The following is a 19,730-nucleotide window of genomic DNA, read 5'->3' as shown; positions in this document are numbered from 1 at the left end:
TGAGGTCAGTTCACTGACTGACTTTTGTAGATCTCATATCTATAAAACAGCATTTATACCCAATTTATCTCATTTAATTCTAATTTATCATAATTCCTCTTCATACATAAATTGAATCCATTCATTAATTAATTTGTGACATTTTAAATATTCAGCTACTTGTTAAAACACTGAGTTTAGTTCTGGATTTCCTAAACTGATCTGCAGGACAGAGACCGGGTCCAAATAATCTATTTGTTCTGAATCAGGACTCGTTTTTAGTCCAACATGTCTGATTTCATATTTATCTTCCATGTTATGAGTCTGTGCTGACATGAATATGTGTTATTTTCACACATGAACTCAGTTTAATTTACAGTTCAGTTTTATTCTTTATCCAGGTTGACTCACTGCTTTCTGTCAGAGATCAGCTGTTCTTCTCTGGCTTCAGCTCTGAGGTCAAACCCCTCTCATCTGAGAGAGCTGGATCTGAGGTTCAACAACCTGCAGGTCTCAGGAGTGAAGGAGCTTCTTGATCTACAGCAGAGTCCAACCTGTCGACTGGAGACTCTGAGGTCAGTAGATGGTTGGAGTCAGTCCACGCTGCTTTCATCAGTATGTTACTAAACACAGTCAGTATCACAGATCCAGGGTCTGTGCTACCAAGCAGGATTTGTGGTTATCAGGTTAACTTCAGGTTTAGTTTTTTCAGTTCTACGAAGCTCGTCCACTTCTTAACCAGGTAAATCACCATGGTAACTTCTGATGAACAGCTAACCTGCTCCAGGTTCAGTTGGAGATCAACCAGTATAGAAGCTCCGCCCACTGACCACAGTGACTCTACACTGTTGTGTGGTGCACACTCTCCTTAAAGGGACGGATAAGGGAAGTTTAAATCAACGTCTGGTTGGTTCAGTTGATCTCTAACTCACCCAGAACATCTCAATGTCTCCAGACTCATCCTGTCCCCAAAACACCAGATGACCTCAGCTTCCTGGAGACAGGTCCATGTGTGTGTCCTCAGACTCAGTGAGACAGTGTGTGTCCTCAGAGTCAGTGAGACAGTGTGTGTCCTCAGGGACAGTGTGTGTCCTCAGAGTCAGTGAGTGTCCTCAGAGTCAGTGTGTGTCCTTTAGAGACAGTGAGACAGTGTGTGTCCTCAGAGACAGTGAGACAGTGTGTGTCCTCAGAGATAGTGTGTGTCCTCAGAGACAGTGAGACAGTGTCTGTCCTCAGAGACAGTGAGACAGTGTGTGTCCTCAGAGACAGTGTGTGTCCTCAGAGACAGTGAGACAGTGTGTGTCCTCAGAGACAGTGTGTGTCCTCAGAGTCAGTGTGTGTCCTCAGAGACAGTGAGACAGTGTGTCCTCAGAGTCAGTGTGTGTCCTCAAAGACAGTGAGACAGTGTGTGTCCTCAGACAGTGAGACAGTGTGTCCTCAGAGTCAGTGTGTGTCCTCAGAGACAGTGAGACAGTGTGTGTCTTCAGAGACAGTGTGTGTCCTCAGAGTCAGTGTGTGTCCTCAGAGACAGTGAGACAGTGTGTGTCCTCAGAGACAGTGTGTGTCCTCAGAGTCAGTGTGTGTCCTCAGAGACAGTGAGACAGTGTGTCCTCAGAGTCAGTGTGTGTCCTCAGAGACAGTGAGACAGTGTGTGTCCTCAGAGTCAGTGAGACAGTGTGTGTCCTCAGGGACAGTGTGTGTCCTCAGAGTCAGTGAGTGTCCTCAGAGTCAGTGTGTGTCCTCAGAGACAGTGAGACAGTGTGTCCTCAGAGTCAGTGTGTGTCCTCAGAGACAGTGAGACAGTGTGTGTCCTCAGAGTCAGTGAGACAGTGTGTGTCCTCAGGGACAGTGTGTGTCCTCAGAGTCAGTGAGTGTCCTCAGAGTCAGTGTGTGTCCTTTAGAGACAGTGAGACAGTGTGTGTCCTCAGAGACAGTGAGACAGTGTGTGTCCTCAGAGACAGTGTGTGTCCTCAGAGACAGTGAGACAGTGTGTGTCCTCAGAGACAGTGTGTGTCCTCAGAGTCAGTGTGTGTCCTCAGAGACAGTGAGACAGTGTGTCCTCAGAGTCAGTGTGTGTCCTCAGAGACAGTGAGACAGTGTGTGTCCTCAGACAGTGAGACAGTGTGTCCTCAGAGTCAGTGTGTGTCCTCAGAGACAGTGAGACAGTGTGTGTCTTCAGAGACAGTGTGTGTCCTCAGAGTCAGTGTGTGTCCTCAGAGACAGTGAGACAGTGTGTGTCCTCAGAGACAGTGTGTGTCCTCAGAGTCAGTGTGTGTCCTCAGAGACAGTGAGACAGTGTGTCCTCAGAGTCAGTGTGTGTCCTCAGAGACAGTGAGACAGTGTGTGTCCTCAGAGACAGTGTGTGTCCTCAGAGACAGTGAGACAGTGTGTGTCCTCAGAGTCAGTGAGACAGTGTGTGTCCTCAGAGACAGTGAGACAGTGTGTTTCCTCAGAGACAGTGGGACACTTTGTGTCCTCAGAGTCAGTGAGACAGTGTGTGTCCTCAGAGTCAGTGAGACAGTGTGTGTCCTCAGAGACAGTGAGACAGTTTGTGTCCTCAGAGTCAGTGTGTGTCCTCAGAGACAGTGAGACAGTGTGTGTCCTCAGAGACAGTTTGTGTCCTCAGAGTCAGTGAGACAGTGTGTGTCCTCAGAGACAGTGAGACAGTGTGTGTCCTCAGATACAGTGTGTTATCAGAGTCAGTGTGTGTCCTCAGAGTAAGTGAGACAGTGTGTGTCCTCAGAGATAGTGTGTGTCCTCAGAGACAGTGAGACAGTGTGTCCTCAGAGTCAGTGTGTGTCCTCAGAGACAGTGAGACAGTGTGTCCTCAGAGTCAGTGTGTGTCCTCAGAGACAGTGAGACAGTGTGTGTCCTCAGAGACAGTGTGTGTCCTCAGAGACAGTGAGACAGTGTGTGTCCTCAGAGACAGTTTGTGTCCTCAGAGTCAGTGAGACAGTGTGTGTCCTCAGAGACAGTGAGACAGTGTGTGTCCTCAGATACAGTGTGTGTCCTCAGAGTCAGTGTGTGTCCTCAGAGTAAGTGAGACAGTGTGTGTCCTCAGAGATAGTGTGTGTCCTCAGAGACAGTGAGACAGTGTGTCCTCAGAGTCAGTGTGTGTCCTCAGAGACAGTGAGACAGTGTGTCCTCAGAGTCAGTGTGTGTCCTCAGAGACAGTGAGACAGTGTGTGTCCTCAGAGACAGTGTGTGTCCTCAGAGACAGTGAGACAGTGTGTGTCCTCAGAGTCAGTGAGACAGTGTGTGTCCTCAGAGACAGTGAGACAGTGTGTGTCCTCAGAGACAGTGAGACACTTTGTGTCCTCAGAGTCAGTGAGACAGTGTGTGTCCTCAGAGTCAGTGAGACAGTGTGTGTCCTCAGAGACAGTGAGACAGTTTGTGTCCTCAGAGTCAGTTTGTGTCCTCAGAGTCAGTGAGACAGTGTGTGTCCTCAGAGTCAGTGAGACAGTGTGTGTCCTCAGAGACAGTGAGACAGTGTGTTTCCTCAGAGACAGTGAGACACTTTGTGTCCTCAGAGTCAGTGAGACAGTGTGTGTCCTCAGAGTCAGTGAGACAGTGTGTGTCCTCAGAGACAGTGAGACAGTTTGTGTCCTCAGAGTCAGTGTGTGTCCTCAGAGACAGTGAGACAGTGTGTGTCCTCAGAGACAGTTTGTGTCCTCAGAGTCAGTGAGACAGTGTGTGTCCTCAGAGACAGTGAGACAGTGTGTGTCCTCAGATACAGTGTGTGTCCTCAGAGTCAGTGTGTGTCCTCAGAGTAAGTGAGACAGTGTGTGTCCACAGAGATAGTGTGTGTCCTCAGAGACAGTGAGACAGTGTGTCCTCAGAGTCAGTGTGTGTCCTCAGAGACAGTGAGACAGTGTGTCCTCAGAGTCAGTGTGTGTCCTCAGAGACAGTGAGACAGTGTGTGTCCTCAGAGACAGTGTGTGTCCTCAGAGACAGTGAGACAGTGTGTGTCCTCAGAGACAGTTTGTGTCCTCAGAGTCAGTGAGACAGTGTGTGTCCTCAGAGACAGTGAGACAGTGTGTGTCCTCAGATACAGTGTGTGTCCTCAGAGTCAGTGTGTGTCCTCAGAGTAAGTGAGACAGTGTGTGTCCTCAGAGATAGTGTGTGTCCTCAGAGACAGTGAGACAGTGTGTCCTCAGAGTCAGTGTGTGTCCTCAGAGACAGTGAGACAGTGTGTCCTCAGAGTCAGTGTGTGTCCTCAGAGACAGTGAGACAGTGTGTGTCCTCAGAGACAGTGTGTGTCCTCAGAGACAGTGAGACAGTGTGTGTCCTCAGAGTCAGTGAGACAGTGTGTGTCCTCAGAGACAGTGAGACAGTGTGTGTCCTCAGAGACAGTGAGACACTTTGTGTCCTCAGAGTCAGTGAGACAGTGTGTGTCCTCAGAGTCAGTGAGACAGTGTGTGTCCTCAGAGACAGTGAGACAGTTTGTGTCCTCAGAGTCAGTTTGTGTCCTCAGAGTCAGTGAGACAGTGTGTGTCCTCAGAGTCAGTGAGTCAGTGAGTTTCCTCAGAGACAGTGAGACAGTGTGTGTCCTCAGAGTCAGTGTGTGTCCTCAGAGACAGTGAGACAGTGTGTGTCCTCAGAGTCAGTGTGTGTCCTCAGAGTCAGTGTGTGTCCTCAGAGACAGTGAGACAATGTGTGTCCTCAGAGTCAGTGTGTGTCCTCAGAGTCAGTGTGTGTCCTCAGAGTAAGTGAGACAGTGTGTGTCCTCAGAGATAGTGTGTGTCCTCAGAGACAGTGAGACAGTGTGTGTCCTCAGAGACAGTGTGTGTCCTCAGAGTAAGTGAGACAGTGTGTGTCCTCAGAGATAGTGTGTGTCCTCAGAGACAGTGAGACAGTGTGTGTCCTCAGAGACAGTGAGACAGTGTGTGTCTTCTTGTCTTCCCCTCGTCTTGTTAGTAAACAACAGATTCAGATCTCGTGGCCTCGAGTTATTTGTCTCGTTCACACGTTATTATGTCGTGGTCACGTAATATATTTTGACCAGATGCCACCAGGGGGCGCTGTAACTTACACAAGCTGGACCACAGCTGACAGCCTCACACGAGGGACAGAGACGGTGTCGTCTTCATCTGATCTGAGACAGTTTGTCCTCTCACTTCATCAGTGAAGAACTGATCAGGTGGATCTTTGTCACAGCTCTGAGATCAGTGGGACTGAAGCCTCTCCTCATCACATGGTAACCAGGAGCTCTTTATACAGAGCAGAACCTCTGCTGAGGTCCATCTGTCTCCTCTGGTCCCAGTTTGTCAGAAGCAGATGTTCATCAACACACAGTGAAACATGGCTTCACCTGTAACAGCAGTAAATCCACCTCTCAGGTGTCCACTCTGCACTTTGACATGCAGAGGACACACACTGAGCTCTTAGCGTGTTCATTCCAACACGTGAACATGAAGCAGAGAGGAAGCTGCTCCACCTCTGAACAGGACTGAAGTCCCTGCTGCTCTTTCTACTGGATGAGCTGCATCACTGACTCACAGCTGATGAAGTGAGTCTCTGTGACACTGATGTCTTCTTCTCTCAACAGGTGGAGCTGAGTGTGAAGAGGACAGTGTGAAGAGGACAGTGTGAAGAGGACAGTGTGAAGAGGACAGTGTGAAGAGGACAGTGTGTGTGGACGGAGGCTGAGCTGTGTCCTGAGGATCCAGAGGCTGAAGCAGCAGCAGCTTGTGTGTAGTCTCCAATCTACACAACCCCTAATCTGCATGTGTTTGTGAGATGAAGCCGGAGCACCTGGAGAAAACACGGGGAGAACATGCAGACTCCACACAGGAAGACCCCATCTGAACCGGATTCAAACCAGCAACCTTCTTGCCCCGATTGTGTTTATTCACATGAAGAATGTGTTTATTGAAATGACACAACACAAGCAGAATATATAAACCCTCTATAAAGAGTCACATACAGTGTGTTTAAGTTTGTCTTTATTATTGTCCACCTTTGTCCCTCAGTGTGTCTCCATGTGTGTAGAACCACATTCTGTGTATATGTTTGTTTATGATCTTAAAGTTCCTGGATTCACGTCACAAATTGATTTAGTTCAACACAAAGTTCAACACATTGAAATCACTTTGAGTTTAAAATCAGAGTTTTGTCTTTGACACAAAAGATCAAAACTCTGGACTTAAAAATGGGACGTTTTCAGTTCTGCATCAGGTGCAGAGCGGTGGTGGCTTTTCTCCTTTTGACCCACAGGTGGCGCTGCAGTATAACAGCAGCACATCCCAGTCAAAGCCTTTATATTCAGTCTATGAGTCAAACACATGGATCATTTCCTCTGTGACAAACCAGATGTAACGAGAAGAAAAACATCTCAGAGAGAAAAGTTCTGTTTCTACTTGTCTCTGCTTTAATGCTCAATAAACATCCTTCCACCGACTTCACTGGAATCATGACTCAGCTTTTCTTTCCTCTTCAAACAAACTGGTGGAAACATCTCGTCCTTGGTGCAGGTAAAAGAACAAAATCACCAGTTTGACATAATGGAAACCAGCAGAAGAAAAGTGAATGAGACATTTACAGAATGAAGAAGAGTCGATGAAGAGCAGAGCATCTTTAAGTCTCTGAGGAAACTGTTTCATAAACATTTTACCATATTTAATAGAAAACTGACCCGAGGACGTTTTATACAAACGTAGATGAAGATTCTTGTTGTACGTTCTCGACCACCACCTCAGAACAACCACCAGGGGGAGACTGTAGCAGGCCTCTGGGAACAGCTGCATGCTGGGAAATAATTGATGATGGGAGGTTCACAGAAGAGACAAGGGACAGAAAGTGTCTGAGAGATGATGTCCTGAAGACAGGGGACATTTTGGGCCTGTTGTGTTGAACAGTTTGTGTTATTTTGTGGAGACACTTGTCTCAACATGATGATGTCACTTCCTGTTCAAGCCCGTCTCAGTTCTTTGTGACTTCAGGATCAGAAATGTTTGACAGAGTCAGTTCCTGACAGGCTCCAGTTCTCACTGTGTGGAGAGGTCATCATGTGACTTTGTGATGATCCTCAACACACGTGTGTCAGTGTAACATGTGACTGTGACGCCATGTTCATGAACACGCTGCTCTCACATCTGTCAGCAGATGTTGAAGCTCTGAGGTCCACTTCCTCTGCAGCAGAGTGAGACCATCATCTCTTCATGGAGCTGTGCACCAGGCTGGTGTCATGTGACCAAACACAAAGTGTGAACAACACGTCTCCAAAGGATCCGTTAGATTCCATCAAACACGTTTATGGGATAAACTTTATACTTATAAGGAAAAGCTTGTGCTCGTGATGAAATTCTTCATCTGATCAATATGTCTCAATATAAACAGCCTGACAGCAGATCAATACATTTATTTATGATTCTTTATCAGTTGATTTCATTCATTCACCAAACAGTCAGTGATCACTAGCGGTCCGTCCACACATCTGTCCACGCAGCACGGGAAACAGGCTTGGGTACGCGTGAGGGTAAGCTGGCGCACACTGGCTGCCGCTCCTTTTGACACTTTGTTACCGCTCCTGTGATTTATGTGACTTTTTAAAGCTATTTTATTCGGCGGACTTTGGATTAATAGAGCCTACCTGCTCTACTGGAGTCCTTATTCTGTGATGACTCAGGAGCTGGGGCTCGCCAGCCTGTGGTCGTTGCCGGACGGCGCGGCTTGTTTTTGTGTACTGTTTTTTACATCGGTGCTGGCAATGATCTCATACACCGCTCCGCAGCTACGCCGTTGGTTGCAGCAGATTTCCTGCTTGAGTGTCTTGGGCTGCAGCAGCATGTTGAGGTTCCTACTCACACCAAGGGGCACACTCTGGATCTGGTTATCACTGACTCTGCTTCCATCAGTAACCTACAGGTCTATGATCTCGGTGTGTCCGACCACAAAGTGGTCTCAATGGCCTTAACTTTTATGCTGCCTACTATTAGACCTAGGCGTCAAATGTAAAAACATTGACTCGGCCACTATGACCATGGATCTCCAGCTCATCACCTGCCCAGCCTCTGCATCAATGGATGAATTAGTGGAACTCTACAATACATACCTGAGAAGTGTTTTGGATCTCCATGCCCCTGTCAAGTCACGTGAGGTCAATTTCTCACGCTCCGCTCCCTGGTTCACACATGAGCTAAGGAAAATAAAAACAGCTGGGCGTGCCCTGGAACGACGCTGCAGACACTCTGGGCTCACTGTCCATAAACTGGCCTACCATGAGCATCAAAGGGCCTACTCCAACTCCCTTAAAGATGCTCGCTCACAGTTCTGCTCCGGGTTAATCAATAAAAACCCTGGCAACTCCAAACAGCTTATTTCCACCATAAGCCATCTCCTGAAACCACAACCACCCTCTTCAACTGAGGCTACAGAGGAGCAATGCAACAGCTTCATTGACTTTTTTAGATCAAAGGTCAACACCATTCGCTCTCTGATGTCCAGCTCTCCATGTCTGCTTCCCTCTGACACCAACACCTTATCTACAAGTGTGCTGTCTCCTCTACATCTCGCTGAGGTTCAGGAGAGCCATGTTGAGGCAATCCTCAAAAAAATGAAATCCTGTACCTGTACCCTGGACCCCATTCGCACTGCTCTGCTAAAGTTACATATCTCCACTCTCAGTCCTTTCATCACCAAGGTTGTTAACCTTTCCCTTCAGTCTGGCTGTGTCCCACCTTCCTGTCCAAGGTGTTAGAGAAGGTGGTCGCTTCTCAACTTCAGGACCACCTCAAACATAACAACTTGTTTGAAAAGTTTCAGTCCTACCTCTCTGGCAGAACTGACTATGTCTCACTGGGAAGATGCAAGTCCAGACTGCTCCCTGTCTCCTGTGGTGTTCCGCAAGGGTCGGTCCTCGGCCCCATCCTCTTCATTATTTACATGCTTCTCCTCGGTCATGTCATCAGCAAACATAGGATGTCCTTCCACTGTTATGCTGACGACACACAGCTTTACATCAAAACTGCCCTTAACCCCTCTGTAGCCATTTCATGTCTCACCGCCTGTCTTGGGGAGCTAAAGACATGGATGAGCAGCAACTTTCTCCAGTTAAACAGTAGCAAAACTGAAGCCCTTCTTGTTGGCACTCCACACCAGGCTCTGTCAATCCTCCATAACTCAGCTCACCTTCGACGGTCAGGTCATACCCCTCTCCTCCACAGTCACTAATCTGGGAGTTAGGTTTGATCCTCACCTGACCTTTAATGACCATATAGAACACCTGTGCAAAACCTCCTTTTACCATCTCAAAAACATTTCCAAACTCCGCCCCACTTTAGCCCTGTCAGACGCAGAGAAGCTCGTCCACGCATTCATCTCCTCTAGACTGGACTACTGCAATTCACTTTTCACTGGGATCACTGGCAAGAACATCCAAAAACTGCAATTCATTCAAAACAGCGCTGCCAGGATCCTGATGAGAGTCCGTAAATATGAGCACATAACACAAATTCTCCACTCACTCCACTGGCTCCCTGTCTCAACCCGGATTGACTACAAAGTCCTACTCCTCACCCATAAATGCATAAATGGACATGCACCTCCCTATCTACAAGAACTCATCACTTCCCAAACCTCCACCCGCACCCTCAGATCTACAAGTAGCTCGCTCCTTCGGGTTCCCAACACCAAGCTCTGCACCATGGAACGGTCTCCCTGACCACCTGAGGGCAACACAGACCCTGGACTCTTTTAAGACTGGTCTAAAAACCTTTTTATTCAAAAAGGCGTTCTTACTTTGAGTTTGAGTTCTTAGGACTTTGATTTTTGATTTTTAACTATGTACTTGTGGCACTCTGAGATTCTCGGATGAAGAGTGCCTTACAAATAAAATTTATTATTATTATTATTATTAACCTTCTCCCCCCCACCACCTGTTCATTACTATGGGCCCCCACCCCACTCTGCTTTTCTCCTCTCACCCGCTTCCTTCTTCTTGTTCTCTCTCTGACAGTCGCCACTTGTTCCAGTTCTCTCTTTGTTATCCTGCCTTTTTTTCTTCCTACCCAATCTCTCCCTCTTCTTCTCGTACTTTTGGGTTACCTTGTTTATTTATGATTCATGCTTTTATTAATTTTAATGAAAATAACAATAGATTGAAAAATCACGAGCAATAAGTTTTTGTGTAACTTTATTTTTTCATCAGGGTAAAAATGAAAATACTGGAGTATCTAACCTGCTGCAGTAGCTTGGTGATTGTGTAGGGGGCAGTATAACCACCGAGCTGCTCAGGAGCTGCACATTGTTTTACACAGAAGAAAAACGTAAACAGGAAGTAGATTCTCTGTAAAAACCAACGAGCGAGAATCAACGTCATCAAACTGAGAAACTGCTGAATTAAAGTTAGATCAAAGGATTTCACCGCCGAGACTTTGATCTGTACGGAAACCGGTTTGTGACAAACTTCATTCCACATCTGAGGGGGGGTGTTTGTTTCCCTCACACGTCAGAAGGTGTGGGGTGCGCTTGTTTTGCAGACATGTCGGTGCAGGTGTGGTGTCTGTCGTTCCGCCAGCCGTACGCCGGTCTGATTCTGGACGGGGTGAAGACGCTGGAGAGCCGCTGGAGGCCCCTGCTGGCCCCGCTGGAGAACCAGACCCTGGCGGTCCACATCGCCCGGCGGGACTGGGAGGGGGACGAGTGGCGGGCGGTGCTTCGCGGCCCACTGGGGATGACCGAGGCTCAGATCCACGGGCTCCTGGAGTCCGGGGAGCGGTTCGGCCGCGGCGTGGTGGCAGGTGGGAACTGACCTGTGTTTTCTGTGGGGTTCCTGAAGGCATCACCTGTGGAAATACATCTCTTTCAGGATTGGTGGATGTGGGCGTGACCTCGGTGTGTCCCGCCTCCATGCTGGAGGAGGAGCTTCAGCACCTGGAGAGGTCGGCCCTTCTGGTTGGTCTGCAGGAGAAACACGTGACTCACCTGTCCAACCCTCGCTGGCTGAAAGAGCCCCTGAGCTCCCGAGGAGGTCGCGACCCCTGGACTGTGGAGATCCCCACGGAGCTTCTGCCATGAGGACACGTGATGCACACAGGGCCGGTGTCTCCTGGGATCAGATCTCACTTCCTGACCTACATGCAGATTAACACGCGTGTCCTGTGTTAAAGACCAGTCTGGGTTTACAGACGTGTGCGTGTGTGGGAGCATGTGAATGAAAGTATTGATCTCTATCTTGTGATCAGATTTGATATTGTGATTCTTAGGACGTCAGCTGAGAGGACGTCCTTCACATGTGGACCAGGAGGGATTTGAAAGGACACTGTTAGAGGATGTGGACTCATGGGGTCTGGTGGGATCAGATCTGATCTGATTGGTTCACACCTGAACATTCGTTTTCCTCAGAGAAAGAATCCTGATTTTCATGTTGCGCCACCTGCAGGTCAAACTGGACACTTCAGGCTTCAGCTCCTCCCCCTGTCGTCCAGACTCAATAAAGTGAAGTACACTAATATATCATGCTAATGTAACAGTCAACATCTTGTATTGTTAACGATGAAAATCTTCACTGAGGGAATAAAACCATGAGAAACAAAATGGTTTCTTCGATAAAACAAAGGTTCAGATCCAAAGATGATGAATGATGTCAGAATGAGTCTAGGGGGCGGTGCTTATACAGAGTTAGTTTTACATGAATGGAGTTAACGTACTGGTTGAACCTCCCGTGGAACTGGTTCTTCATGAAGTTAGTCCTGTAGTCAGCTCGTAACTTTGATTCTAGTTCAGGCCCCAGAAAGTCAAAGTACACGTTAAGTAAATGTTTGTAAAGAAGTTTCTGTCGTTTCACATCGTTCTTCTCTCTCTGATGTTTGTTCAAGTGTTTCTGATCAGTTTGGTTTGAATCAGTTATTAAATGATATAAAAACAGGCCGAGACGTCAGATGAGAATTACTACTGCACAGTGTACTGACTGTTAAAGACTCCATCACCACAAGATGGCAGCGTTCGTATCTGAGATATTCTACAGGAAGTGGAAACGAGTCGTCTTTATTTACACAAACAGATGAATGGTTCAGGAGGTCCTGATCATGTGACACCTGTGATCATGTGATCTTTGTCACTGATGAAACAAACGGTCGTCTGCTTGTGAAACAAACTTTATTCTCCCAGAAACAACTTTTCAGCATTGGCAGTTTGAACAAAACATCAACATAAATACATCCCTCATCAATAAACAGGGACTGACCATGCCCCGCCCCCTCTCACCGATTGGCCGACTGAAACTCAATTAACTGACCGACAAACTAATTAAACTCAGTTCTTCTCAGGTAATCGTACCAACAACTGTCGCTCTCGACTTCAACGTTCGGAGCAGGAAGTTATTTGTGTCGGAGATTTGTAAATAAAGTTTTTTGTCAACAAACTAACTAAGAACTCTTTCACAACTTTCAATGTGAAGCTAACACGCTAAAGTGAGAACAGAAATACCTCAATACTGGAAGTATCGAGGGTTTTTTACAAAAAATTTACAGAAAGAATAAAGATTTGTCCTAATTATTTTTCATACATCATATCCTCTTTAACTTTCCCTGCCAACGGGAACTCGTTAGCTTCATGCTAACTCTTGAGGTATGTTTCAGCAGGATGTGCATGTCACTCACACGGTGGGGGGGATGTAGTGTGTCGCTGTGTGGTGGGGGGATGGGGCTGTAATGTAAGCAACCACGTGGGCTGGGTTAGGGGCGGGGCAATAAACCCGTGAGTTGTGGCCTCCAGTCTGGAGCGTTCCCCACTGGACTGATGGTGGGAGGCAGTGGTAGGAGGAGTGATGGGGGAGGTGGGTTGGCTGAGGAGCAGAGGGCAGGTAGGTGGTGATGGGCGGGGCTTCATATGGCAGGTGTAGCATAGGGGGAGGGGGGAGAGGCGTTTGCTCCTGGTACAGATGAGCAGCGGAGGGGGCGGAGCCTGGAGGAACAGGGCCAATGGAGGAGATGGAGCCTTCCATCGATGGGGAGGAGCCTGTGGGGGGGGGGGGGGACAAATCAAACAATGCAAAATTCAATCATGTTGTATCAGCTGATCTGTCATCACTGACCACCGCCGTGTCCGTCCGTCTGTCCATCTCCTGCCCTGGAGGATTCTGGGTAGGAGGAGGGGGGCTGATGGGAGGCAGCTGGGGGTAGAAGAAGAGGAAGTCTGATACTTAACAGGAAGTGGAGCTTCCATTTCCTGGGAATTACTACACCAGCTGTACTTCCTGTTCCCAGTTCAGGTCACATTTCTGATTGATGTTATTGTTCTGATAATCACGTCTGTCCTGAGGTCAGGTGATGAGGTCACCTGTGAGACCTGCACCAATCAGAGATGAGTCTTACCGTGCAGCGGCTCCTGGCTCAGGTAGGGGGGGTAGGGTTGGTAGGTGTAGTGGTTCTCAGGAGAGGGGGAGGAGAACGTCGTCTGCTGCTGCCAGTACCACTGGGGGGGGGGGGGGGGTTAATTATAAATTAATGTTATAATATATTAATATTTTAAATATTTAAAGACAGTGTCACAGGAACTCACCTGGACGCCCAAGTTGAAGTAATACTGAAGAATTCTGCAGTCTACACACACACACACACACACACACACACACACAGAGTAACATGAGTGACAGCGGCAGGTCAGTGTGGGTGTGTGACAGTTAGGCTGGTTGACCTCTGACCTCGGGGTAAATCGCTGCCATTAGGGTCGTAGGAGTAAGGGGGCGGAGCCACCACGGTGCAGAGAGGCTCACCTAGCTCATTAACCAACCACGGAGAAGAAGCTGGGATTGACATGGAGGCTGAACAGGAAAAGATCATTTTAAACACGTTCTGATGTCAATTATCTGAGGAAACAGGTTTGTTTGTGTTTACATTGTCTCCAGAATCTAAACAAAACAGATCCACACAGAGGGTCTCTGTCAAATGCCTGTGTGTTTGTGTTTGTGTACCTGTTGCATGCGAGTGTGTGTGGACACCTGAGCGTGTCTGTGTGTGTGCACTTGGCGGCAGGTGAGCAGCTGCAGGAACATGCGATGATGGAGAAGAGGGTGAGGATGAGGAAGAGGAGGGTGAAGAGCCAACGACAGCTAAAGGCTTCACTACCTGTAACACACAAACCCAGTGAGTGTAGCTGACGTCACAATTATTATGGTTTTACCATCTTTCTGTCCCCTCAACCCGCTGAAGGTCCTACCACGTGTATAAATACAAACAGAGAGAACATTTGTACCTGCTGTGTGTGTGTGTACCTGCTGTGTGTGTGTTTGTGTGTGTGTGTGTGTACCTGCTGTGTGTAGTTGTAATTCATGTCTGGTCTTGGGGGAGAGTCAGCACATCCTCCTTCCTGTCCATCCTTTCACAACAAGAGAAAAGGTAAAAGCTTTCTGAAGCTTAGTGACATCACTGATCACATGATCATTATGACATGTTATCATGTTGTTAGCATGTCCTGCTCCGTGTCCTCCGTCTGTCCCTCACGTCAGAAGCATGTCCTCTGACAGACTGCGTCTCTTGTGTCTCTACAGATTCTGTGAAGTGATTGGTTGTTAAAGCTGTTACCTGATTGTTGGAGGCCTCAGCAGTTGTGTAACCACCGGACGTCTGGTAGTTCTGATCTGAAACAAAAGTCACAATCAACAGCTGACGAAGCCACAGACACATCTGAGGTCAGTACTGGATCTACTGACAGGAAGCTGAGTGATGTGGTGACAGGATGAGTCTGGAGAGGTGGAGATGTTCTGGGTGAGTTAGAGATCAACTGAACCAACCAGACGTTGATCTAAACTTCCCTTATCCATCTCTTGAAGGAGAGTGGAGAGTCACTGTGGTCAGTGTTCGAGTCCCAGAGGGGGGGGGGGGGTTGGCTGTCACAAGTTCAATCTGGAAACTCTCTGTCCCCCAGATAAATACTTATTTCACAGGATGGAGCTACTTTAACAAAACTCACCCTGAGCACTGAAGATGAAATCCTCTGAGAACTCAGCTGAGAGACAAAGAGACAAAGCGTCAGGGGACAAAGAGACGGAGACAGAGTCAGAGAGACAGAGTCCCGTGTCCTCCTCACCCTGGTCCTCAGCGGTGCTCGTGTCCTCCTGTTCGTCCTCTGAGGAGCACACTGGGGTGTTTGCAGGTCGATGTGAAGGGGGGCGGTGTCCAGAGGCTCTCTGAACTCGATAGGTGGAGCCAGGTGGAGGGGGAGGAGCAGTGCCCTGTGGGAGGAGTCAGAGTGAATCCAAACGGAAACGCATGGTCACATGTCTGCGTGGTCATGTGCTTCTCTCACCGGCAGCGGCGGGAAGACGGCGTCGCTGGCGTCGTCCAGCTGGTAGTACGTGATGGCCGAGTCCAGATCGCCTGGCTCCTCCCCCGTCTCCGCAGGGTAACCAAACTGACAAACTTTATTGATAGCAGCAACCAGCTGACGACGGCTACGACTGAACACAGGAAGACATGTGATCGACCACTGGGGGGGGCACAGTCACGGCTCTACATGGAGGGTGTTGTATTATATTTATGATGATTACACATGTCATCATCTGGAATAGTCTAGTTTCTTTGTCTCTGTTTATCAACCTGTCTGAGACTGCAGATGAAAATGAGTCTAAGAGGCTCTGGAACATTGTGCTCATATTAAATAATGTGCACCGTCCCTTTGGATTCAAAGTAGATCATATTTCAGAGACAGGTCATCGTGGTGAACACCAACCACACACATGGTTGGTGGGACTGTGGCAAGATGATGACATCATTTACCGGGACCTGAAGGCGTAGTTCTCATAGTCGTGGTAATATCGTCTTCCAGGGTGGTAATAGGTCAGCTGTGGGCCAATCAGGTGACGGTTGAGGAAACGGGTGGAGCTTCTGACCACAATCCATGACACACACAGACACACACAGAGACACACACACAGAGGAAGTCATCAGTATCAAGAGTAATTCATCGGTAACGCCTCCTTCAACATGCGTCACATGTCTTCACACCTGAGGTCAACCTGTGTCTCAGCAGGTGTGAATGTGATCAACTACACAAGTTCTACAAGTGTCAGTTCCCACCTGGACGCTCCGTAGCGAGGAGCTCTGACTGTAGGGTGGTGGTGGTGGTGGTGTGGGGGGGCGTAGGGATCATAGGTCATGGTTCCAGTTGAGGGAGGAGGGGGTGGGCGGGGGTGACCTGCCGGCTGGAAGCGAGGGGGCAGGCTGGATGGGGCGGGGCCTCCGTATAAAGGGGCGGGAGCTATCATGAGCTCGGCCCCCTTCATTCCACTGCTGCCCCGAGACTTCCTGAAGTAACGGTGACGATGATGACGCTGACCACGAGAGTCCAAGTCTGCACGAGGCCACAGGGTCAGGGGGGGGGGGGGGTTGCAAGAGGTCAGAGGTCATAGAATAACCTAAGCTTACCCAGATCTCCTTTTCTAGTTGGAGCAGCAACATTCCAGGCAGGAACTGGATTCACTGGTTTCAGATCCGTCAGAGGAACCAGGTGTCTAAGACAGAGACACATCACAACCATCTGACGTCTGCTGGTCTGGAGTCAGCTTCACACCTGATGCTTGGTTCAGATTAATGTGGAAGAGTCGTCAGATTAAATGTTTCATTACTTCTCTCCCAGCTCCTCGATGAACACGGTGACGGCTGACGAGTGGGTTCCTACTTCCTGGATGAAGGCGTTATAGTATTTCCCCTTTGGCTCCAGACGCACCTGAAACAACACACACACACACAATCTGGTGACAACATGATTTCATAGACTTGATGCTAATGACACATGAAGCTTCATTTCATCACAGCCGTGTGTGTGTGTGCTGTCACCTGACACTTGTCTCCCAGGAAGTACTGCCTACCAGCGAACACCATATAATCCGTCTACTGCATCTCTGTCAGTCACACAGCGCAGTAATCTGATTACTACAGCATCATTCAGGCGGATGCAATCTGATTACTGAGATAATCAATTAGGATGTAGACGACCAATCAGCATAAGAGTGAGTCACATGATCACCTCCTCATAGGTCCACAGTATGAGTGTTGTTTTTATGTCTCAGCACCAGTGACACCTAGTGGCCTGAAGGGGCATGTTTTCATTTTGTTTCTTTAGTTCTTGAGAACTCGATAAGTTGGTTCAAACTGAATCGACTTTGGTGGTTAGAGGTCAAAGGTCAGTGACCTTAGACTAATGTCCCTGTTAACAAGTTATCTTAAGAACACCACAAGACGATTTGTTCACACTTGGCACAAAGCGATTGTTGCCTCACACTAAGTCCACAGGATCTTTGTGTTATTTGTGTTGGAACCACAACTCTCCTGAGATGAGGTCGACTGAAGTGGCTGCAGCTGCTGCTTTGTAGCTGCTGTGGAAACCTACGTCATCTTGTGTGAGTGAAACACAGCATGAAGGATTTCACTGTATCCTCCAAGAGCTGCGTCTGAAGGTCACCTGCAGCTTCACGGAGGAGGAGCAGCCACCTGACCAGCCGCTCCCTCAGGGCGGAGCCACAACCTCCGCTGGGTAAGTTCCATCTCAACACTGATTGGCTTTCACCACATCGTGTCACAGGAACTATTCACTTGAGTTCTAATATTTCAATTCTAGCAGATGAAGCCAATGAAAGAAATTCCCGTCTTTTCATTGTCTTACTTTGAATCTAATATCACAGCGCTAAAAATCAGCTTCACCTTTAGTGAGAACTCACACACCAGCAGTGATGAGGTGCTACTGTCGAGTTGTGTATCTGTCGAGGTTGTGTAGCGGTCGCGGTTGTGTACTTGTTGCATCGGATGCGGTTCAGCAGCGGATCGTCTACTGCCTGCTCCACTATTATCTTACATAGAGTTTGCCCTGAGAAGGCAGGACTCATCTGTTAACATGGGAGCGGAAATGAAAACCCACCGTTCCGCTGTGCCACGGACATAACGGAGGAGCTGGTTCGATTCCTGTGGTCAAAGGTCACGATGATGTAATGAGACTAGAGCTGCTCTGAATCAAACCTTCTTCTTTACATGTATAAAAAGCTTGTCAGTGTATGATGTGTGTGTGTGTGTGTCTGTGTGTGTGTGTGTTACCTTTGCAGGTGTCCTGCCACACGTCAAACTCCAGGTTTCTGTACACGTCTCCGTCCAGAGACTTCATGACCTTATAAGGAAGAGAGAGTCTGGACGGAGGAGCATCTGCAGGAGACTGAAAAACAAAATCACCACAACAACTAAACACAGCTGACACACACACACACACACACACACACACACAACACACTCCAACTGACTCAGATGTTTTGACCCCCTGACCTTTGTATCATCTGTCCCACTTCTGTGTCTCTCCTCAGTAGCTCCAACCGACTCCACTTCCTCCCTGCAGACGAAACAAACGCACCTAACTGTGACTGTTATTACACAGGTGCAGCTGGTGTTCTGTATATTGTGTGTGTGTGTGTTGTGTGTGTGTGTGTGTGTGTGTACCTTTGTCCTCGGTCCTCAGGTGTGTCGTAGCCGATATCAACATCACTACACATTGATGAGCTGTTCCTGTAGCAGCGACCTCCGACCCGGGAGGCCTCCATAGCCTGACAGAGCTCCACCTCCTCCACCCCAAACACCTGAGTGTAGAGCAGCTCGTACAGCACAGCTACACACAGACACACACAGAACATCAATCAACCACACACACACTGATGGGACAACCACTGATCAGCACTCACCCTGACACAGCGCGGCGGAGGCGGGGTAACTCCTGGTGTAAACGATGTCATAGTGACCATTGATGGAGCAGCACAGCATCACCTAGGCAACACAGATGATTGACAGTCAGCACCGGAACTTCAGAAAAAGTCAAACTAATCGGACCAATCAGAGGACTGGAAAACCAAAGACATGTTCTACCCCCCCCCCCCCCCCCCCCGGTCAGGTGATGTCACCTTGTCCACAAAGTCGTCCTCTGAGATCACTGTGGCTGGTTTCCCCGGGTAACGATAGATCAGGAAACAACGCCTACACACAGACACACACAGACACACACACACAGACACAGACACACACACAGTGAATTCTGGTGACATCAGTCCAGTAGAGAACATGTGATGCTCCTGGGTTCCTCACCTGTACAGCTGAGACAGAGCCTTGATCTCCACCTGACCCACGGTCTCCTGTTCACACTCATAACACAGAGGTCAAAGGTCACGGCAGCTCACCTTCGGGTCCTCCAGACACTCCAGATATTTCTCGAAGGAACCTTCGACAAACTGAGAGAAGAAGAAGAAGAACACACCTGAGCCTCCACCGCCATGGCAACGCACTGTCACACATCAGGTCACATGACAACTCACCGGTTCAAAGTTGAATCTGTTCGTTCTCATGAAGTCGGCACAGTCCTGACGGATCTTCTGATGGTAGTTCTGAGAGTAATACAACTACACATACAGACACACAGTCACACACACACACAGTCACACACAGACACACACACAGTCATTATTATATCTTCATATCTCATATCTATGCACCAAACCAAGGCTCTGAGCAGGAAAGAGTTTTTAAAGTTTTAAATGAAACACTTAGCGGCATTGATCAAAATGAATGTATTGTGTTGGGTGGAGACTGGAACTGCTGCACAGATTTGAAGCTAGATAGGACGGGTGTGGAAACACATGTTCAGTCCTCCCAGCTTTTATCTGAGTATCATGAAAGCAGATCTGGTGGATGTGTGGAGGATGAAACATCCTTCAGCCCGGCAGTACACCTGGTGAAGGTGTTAGATGGAAGGATGAGTGCAGCAGGTTAGATAGGTTTTATCTT

The 19,730-nt window shown here is 48.3% G+C and overlaps 2 protein-coding genes across 8 annotated transcripts in view; both read left to right on the top strand.

Annotated features, from left to right (window-relative positions):
- The window catches only part of LOC128431920 (NACHT, LRR and PYD domains-containing protein 12), a 237,406-nt gene that overhangs the window by 203,262 nt on the left and 14,414 nt on the right, over positions 1-19,730 (top strand). For 4 of the 7 annotated variants that reach the window (XM_053417666.1, XM_053417667.1, XM_053417665.1 and 1 more), the window contains exon 13: positions 1-4. This exon is cut by the window's left edge and continues 170 nt beyond it. In XM_053417666.1, the coding sequence (XP_053273641.1) occupies positions 1-4 (4 nt within the window). Of the gene's footprint in view, positions 5-380; positions 555-5,527; positions 6,379-19,730 lie in introns of those variants that run through there. The other 3 variants (XR_008334755.1, XR_008334749.1, XM_053417669.1) reach the window with 2 other exon arrangements.
- LOC128432173 (protein EOLA1-like) lies at positions 10,140-11,845 on the top strand. The gene is made up of 2 exons (XM_053417687.1): positions 10,140-10,718; positions 10,787-11,845. The coding sequence occupies exons 1-2, from the start codon at positions 10,460-10,462 to the stop codon at positions 10,993-10,995; spliced, it is 468 nt and encodes a 155-aa protein (XP_053273662.1). The 5' UTR covers positions 10,140-10,459; the 3' UTR covers positions 10,996-11,845.

Source organism: Pleuronectes platessa, chromosome 3 (genome assembly GCF_947347685.1).
Source record: "Pleuronectes platessa chromosome 3, fPlePla1.1, whole genome shotgun sequence".
In the NCBI taxonomy this organism is placed as follows: domain Eukaryota; kingdom Metazoa; phylum Chordata; class Actinopteri; order Pleuronectiformes; family Pleuronectidae; genus Pleuronectes; species Pleuronectes platessa.
Note: the sequence above shows the minus strand (reverse complement) of the source record. Positions and strands in the feature narration are given on the sequence as shown.

What these genes read in the sequence shown, in the direction of transcription:
- LOC128432173 (XM_053417687.1), top strand. Translation starts at nt 10,460, where the DNA reads ATGTCGGTGCAGGTGTGGTGTCTGTCGTTCCGCCAGCCGTACGCCGGT. An exon ending in CGGCCGCGGCGTGGTGGCAG is followed by an intron (nt 10,719 to 10,786) that starts GTGGGAACTGAC and finishes CATCTCTTTCAG; the next exon opens with GATTGGTGGATGTGGGCGTG.